This window comes from Clarias gariepinus, chromosome 9 (genome assembly GCF_024256425.1).
Source record: "Clarias gariepinus isolate MV-2021 ecotype Netherlands chromosome 9, CGAR_prim_01v2, whole genome shotgun sequence".
NCBI classification, from domain to species: domain Eukaryota; kingdom Metazoa; phylum Chordata; class Actinopteri; order Siluriformes; family Clariidae; genus Clarias; species Clarias gariepinus.
The window spans coordinates 26,958,127-26,964,557 of NC_071108.1; the positions used below are offsets into that span (position 1 = coordinate 26,958,127).

Sequence of the window (6,431 nt, forward strand, 5' to 3'; positions counted from 1 at the left end):
TGTAACCCTCACAATGCCGACAGTGTGCAGGTATTTAGTCGCACGAGGTGTAAGAGGAAGTCTCTCGGGTAATGAGGCAAAAAAAAAAAAGTAAAATAAACACTTTAAACGGAAAGTGAAAAGGCACAAAAGGAGAAAGTAAAAAAAAAAAAAAAAGCTGAAAGAAAAGAGAACCCCGTCTTGAAGAGACAGCGGGAGTTGGTGTTTGTTTTTTTTGTTCGTTTCTTGTTTGTTGTCCTTTTGTCTTCAATAAACCCACGTTAGCTCCACAGTTGACACACCATAAAGAAAAGTTGAACTCAACTTTACTGTTCCATACAGTCGATTCACAAGAATTCATAGAGTTATAACTTACAAATTTGTTCCAATTCTTCATTTTAGGTTGTGAACTATGCATAATGTAAGAAGTATTTATTTAACAATTAATTTTGTTAGAATATTGATTTATATCAACACAAAAGACTTATTTATATTGCTTGCTCTAAAGCAACACTGTTCCCTTACTCACACCATAAACCATTACATCTCTTAACCTTCAATGTCTAATTTAAATGCACCAACAAACCAAATAGAGTTTGCTGTAGATGACGGTAAAAGAGGGGTTTATATGTAAAAGACAGTAAATAAAATCTATTACAAAATAAAACATATTACAAAGGTTTACCTAATGAAGTGTCCAGTGAGGGTATATTTAACTTTTAAACATGTGGGTGGAGACAAAGTACACAAGACAGGGAAAGTTTAACCTGCAACGAGACAGAAAGTCTGTTGGAAAAGGCTGCCACTAAACACTTTTAAAGAGTAAGTCAAGCTGTTTAAATATTTGAATACTTGGTATAGCTGCATTAGTTATACATGTTTTTGAAAAATAAGTACAGGATGGCTTTTTTTATCACATTTTTTAATATTTATATTGCTTAATGCTTATAGTTGAAGGAAATAACTACAGACCTGCCAGTTGACATTTGCATATACACGCCATATGCCAAATTAATTGCTGCTTTTCTAAAATATCACTGGAGTTTAGCCAAAAACATTTAATAAAATCATTGTCTTGAGTGTGGTGTTAATCTATGATTTACTGGAATGTCTGGAATCTAAACAAATGCAATTGTCAGTAAATGTGCAACACAAGGCTGACCAATATGTGCACAAAAGTTTGGTAAAACACATTACCATTTTGTTTTTATTACTGCAGTTACTGCAAGTCCTCAACAGATTCCAGAGATTTTTCTTTTCACAATGGATCAGTTACGCCCAAAGCTTTTTGACTTCCACGGTGTGTCTATGACACATTTTTTTACCGACAACTGGGACAAAGTCCAGAACTTTAAAGCTAAACCAGATGACATTGTTGTTGCCACATACCCTAAAGCAGGTAACTTGCATATACAGTAAGAGTCAGTTATATAGTGCTTAATAAATGGTAAGTCTCTCTCTTACTCACTCTTTCTCACTCTCTCTTTATCAGGTACCACTTGGGTTTGCTACATTCTTGACCTACTTTATTTTGGTCAGACGTGTCCTGAGCGTGAAAAATCTGTCACTATCTATGACAGAGTGCCATTTTTGGAGTTTATCTGCCCACAATATCCTACAGGTCAGAACATCTCCATCAAGGCATTTTAATTATTTCACTGTCATTACATTACTCTTACTGACATTTTCAAAACTGTAAAGAATAAACCACAATAGGCTGTTCAGTTATACAAGCAAAATGCAATGTTTGGTTACTGTTACAACACAGAAGGTAATTATTCTGTGAGGATGTGTAGACATTTACTCTATTTATATCAGCTATATATATCTTAGCTATATCAGCTAAGAGAAGTTTGTGTGTGTGTGTGTGTGTGTGTGTACAGTTCCTATAGACAGACCTGCCTCTTCAACAAGTTGGCAATGAGTTACCCGTCGAGTTTCAAGTATCTACTTACTGAATGTTAATGGGAACTACTGTTAATTTCGTCTACGAAATAGTCTTCAAAAAAATTGTTGACTACCTTTTTTTCTGTGACTAAGACGAGACGATGACGAAATGTAACAGATATTAATAAACAGTAACAGTGACGAAATCAGCATGAAGTATTGTTGACAAAAAGACCAGACTAACACGTGGTTTAAAAAAGTAATAAAACATCTGTCTTTTCGTTAAAATATAATTTTCGTCACAATCCGTTGCGATATGGTGTTCATTTATAATGGCATGAGCAGTAGTAGTTGCATGCACAGTGAAAGGATGCTACAAGCTCAGTCATCTTTAACTCTGTCTTTACTTGGACAAAAGAGAAAAGCCGATATTTGCGTCCATTTTCTTTATATTGAACTGGAGGAAAAAAGCCGATGTGTAGTAATATCGGAGGGGAAACAGTTTGAGCACACAATTGCTAGAAAAAATACCAGAAACCTAAAGAAACGCATCAAGGTTCAGTATACCATAAAAATCACCCAGTTTTATAGCCTCTTTGTGGTAACTATGTTACCACATGTTAACATAATTATGTTGTAATGTATTTTATTCTTTTTGCAATCTTATTTGGAGTTAAACTGTTGCCAGACACATAAAGCTCGTTAGCAAATGATTTTTATCCTACTTTTATTACCATAAAGAATGATAGTCCTTCTACCCTATCCCTACCCAAGTGTGTAAACTCATAAAAAAAATGTTTCAAAAAACTGTATTGTCCATACTAGTCCTATTGTTTTGTAGGTAAAAAACATATATAGATATACAGCAGTTGTGGTGATTAAAAATAAATATATTTAGCTAAAAACATCAGATGAAAATATACATTTTAAATGTTAAGATAATTATTTTCTAATAAACCTTTAAAAATGGTTTTGGCTAGACTAGTTTAACTATAGGGTTCATTAATAATAATCTTATTGTTAAAATGTGACATTTTCATTAACTAAAACAAGACTAAAATACTTACGGGTTCCTCTGACTAAAACTAGAATAAAATGTCCAGACTTTTAGTCAACTAAAACTTGACTAAACAAGAATAGGATAAGACTGACTGGCTAACTATGATAATAACTAACAGGGACATTTATCCTGGGACTAAGACTAACAAAAGACTAAGCTGACAAAATTAACACTGATGGGAACGACTGCAGTGGGCTCTGAGCCACCACAAACAAGAGCACCATTCATGGATGTATGGCCATCTTTAAAATGTTTGCCCAATTCAAATATTTTACTGCAGCTAAGAACCTAATCACCTTACTGTGCTTGAAGTATTTTGTAAATGTCAGTTTTACATCTCCATTCATGAGAAATGCATCACAAGTCCCGGTTCGAATTGAATGCATTTTGTATAAACTAAGGATTTGATTTTCATTTGGTACTATTGTCGGGGGCTGCTGTTATGGACAATTAATCAATCTTTTGACCTTCAGATTTAAAAATTGAACAGTACAAATCTAACATTAAAAATTTAATTGCATTAGAAGGAAAAAAGTTATTATAGGCAAAAAAAAACTTACTGGAGTCTTTTTTTTTTTTTATCGCCTAAGTCTGTTTGCTTTATTTCCCACAGGAATAGACATGGCAGATACGTTGCCTACCTCTCCTCGCATCATCAAAACTCATCTGCCTGTTCAGTTTCTACCCAAGTCCTTCTGGCAGCAGAACTGCAAGGTACTCTTTTTAACATTGTTGTGATGTTTTCTTATTGATAAATAGATTGACAAAGTAGAGTAGTCATATATAACAATGTACTAACACCAAGGACCAAATAAGGAATAGAAGTTTCCTTGGCCTGCAAAACCAAACTTGGAATGCTTTTAATGAAAAGACTTGTGGAACAATTTGTTTGAAGACAAATTCCCTGTTTGCCTCAATGAATTGAATATGTGGTTAGTCAGTGCTCCTAAACTTCAGTTCAATATTTTGAATTTGTGCTTGGACGTTTCCTGGTATGCATCACAATTCTTTACTACTTCTATCACCATAAAGAATGATAGGAACATAAGGTCAATAGTCCCATAAAATTACCTTATATACAGGTGGTCATAAAATGTATGAAAATGAACGTTGGTTGTGAGCTCAGTCCTTCTCCACATATCCTCTACCTAAGGTGATACACTTCTTCAAACAATGGAAGAGCTGGTGGTGACCATCGTTCTTTGAACATGCCTTCTTTTGGGCTCTTGAGAAAAAAGTTCCACCACAGTAATCACCCGGTAGTCATTAAACACCCATAAAATGGTTTCTTCAAGTGATGGAAGAGGAAGAAGTAACTGGGAGATTGGGAGAGTAGGGGAAGATGAGGCAGAATTTCGTGCCCAAAGTCACCCGCAAGTTTCACCACTTTGTGAGCTGAATAGGATGGCATTTGTCATGTATTTTTGCAACTACATGCCCCATTATGGTTTTGACCCACCAGCAGCATCATGCGGAACTATATCGCAGGTTTTTTAAACAAGGAGAAATGTTCATGAATGTACTCTTTTCTGAAGACATAATTTTTTCATATAATAAGAAAACTTTTATGACTGCCCCTCATACATAGGATCTTAAACTGCCATGCAAAGCAATGTATGGATAAAAAATTATTAAATGGAGTAGACTATGTAAAGGTATGCAAGTAAGAGTCAATAATTAATTGAGCTACTCTGGGTAAGTTAGTCTGCTACAGCCATGATATGCTGAATTATGGTTAATGTAATGTACACGGCTTCACCATAATTTACCATATATATATATATATATATATATATATATATATATATATATATATATATATATATATTTTTTTTTTTTAAACAACATTTTTTTCTGTTTACAGATTGTTTATGTTGCTCGCAACGCTAAGGACAATGTTGTTTCCTATTTCCACTTTGACAGAATGGAAAAGGTACAACCAGAGCCAGGAGACTGGAGCAGTTTCTTACAAAGATTCAAAGAAGGAAAGAGTGAGTAAATATGTTAATATGCCTTTGTCCAATGAATGATGTCCAAATTATGCAAAAATTGTGAAAGTGATACACTAAGGAAAAATGGTATGACTCTTGTGTATGGTGAATAAAACCCTGCACCACTGGAGTATACTAATTTTTCCCTATTGTACTGACAGTGGTGTTTGGCTCCTGGTATGACCATGTATGTGGGTGGTGGGAAAAGAAAAGGACATACTCCAATATTCACTATATGTTCTATGAGGATCTGGTGAAGGTGAGACCATACTGCACAACGGGAAACCGACCTTTTCATTGCATCAGTGACACATAAAACATATGCATGTATCTGGATAAATTGTGATGTGAATGACTTAATAATTTATTTCACAGGTAATCTTAGAAATTCAAAGAGACCGGACACAATAGAAGGACAGTCATCTGTCAAACCATATGTACTATTAGAATCTAACATGAGTAAATGAGTGTGGATGTTAAGGAAAAAATATGTGAGGAAAGAAATGGAATGTGAAGAAGGCAAGAGAATCAGAGCCAAGACTGAGAGTTTAATAAGAAATAGTTTCCTGGACATTTCAATCTTTTTTTTTATTTTTTATTATTAAATCCTAGAAATTAAAAAGGAAGTAAGAGCAGGTTACCTAAAAAAAAAAAGAAATCCTTTTTTAATGTTTGTTTTTATATCGTTTTTGCAACTGATATAAGGTTGGCAATAATTATTACAGTAGCAGCCTTTACTCCACTCCTCCTTCAGGACACTGGACTTGAGATTAAAAAACTTGGCTCCTTTCTTGGTTTATCCACATCCGAAGAAGAGAGGAAGAAGATTGTAGCATGTGTTCAGTTTGATGTCATGAAGGCGAATCCCATGACTAACCTTAGTGATGATCCAACACTAGACTGCAGTGTCTCTCAATTCCTGCGAAAAGGTAAGCTTACACAAATGATGTGTGAAGTGATTAGTCCTTGTGGCTTTGCCTACTTTACTTTTTAACATATTTTCAGGTAAAGTCGGTGACTGGAAGAATCACTTTACTGTGGCTCAGAAAGAACAGTTTGATGAACACTACAAGCAAAAGATGAAGGACACAAATTTACAGTTCTGTGAAGAGATTTAGATTTTTTTTAAATCTTGTCGAAGCACCAATTAGTTAATAGGTGTAAGGTTTTATAATATTGTAAGACATTGTAATCTAATAAGAAGATTCCTGTGCCCTGAGAACGAACCCCTAACTGTGCTTCTTTATGCTTTCTGTGGTAACACCTTCTATATCCTGTACCCAGACGAGTATATACAGTATAAATATATATACAATATAAATGTTAATGTAAAAAGCCGACATTTTTAGAAATGTAAATTTGTTATTTTAATTAAGCAGGTTGTACTATGTACTTGGCAGTTTACTGTAAATTGTGTGTGTACATGAACATCAGTCTAAATTACATCTGTGAATCATTGTCCCTTTGATTTTCGGTTCAGTTCAATAAAGCTATTGTTTATTGTCTCAAACAAC

General features: G+C 34.2%; 1 protein-coding gene across 1 annotated transcript; it reads left to right on the plus strand.

Annotated features, from left to right (window-relative positions):
- The first annotated feature begins 735 nt into the window (after positions 1–735).
- LOC128530218 (cytosolic sulfotransferase 2-like) lies at positions 736–6,431 on the plus strand. The gene is made up of 8 exons (XM_053504002.1): positions 736–801; positions 1,199–1,378; positions 1,472–1,600; positions 3,540–3,640; positions 4,791–4,917; positions 5,079–5,176; positions 5,672–5,846; positions 5,923–6,431. Exons 2-8 carry the CDS (start codon positions 1,243–1,245, stop codon positions 6,033–6,035), a joined length of 879 nt encoding a protein of 292 aa, XP_053359977.1. The 5' UTR covers positions 736–801; positions 1,199–1,242; the 3' UTR covers positions 6,036–6,431.

Excerpts from the sequence above, each read along its gene's own strand:
- LOC128530218 (XM_053504002.1), top strand. The coding sequence starts at position 1,243 with ATGGATCAGTTACGCCCAAAGCTTTTTGACTTCCACGGTGTGTCTATG. Across the intron at positions 1,601-3,539 it reads CTGCCCACAATATCCTACAG|GAATAGACATGGCAGATACG; the intron begins GTCAGAACATCT and ends TATTTCCCACAG. Across the intron at positions 3,641-4,790 it reads TCTGGCAGCAGAACTGCAAG|ATTGTTTATGTTGCTCGCAA; the intron begins GTACTCTTTTTA and ends TTCTGTTTACAG.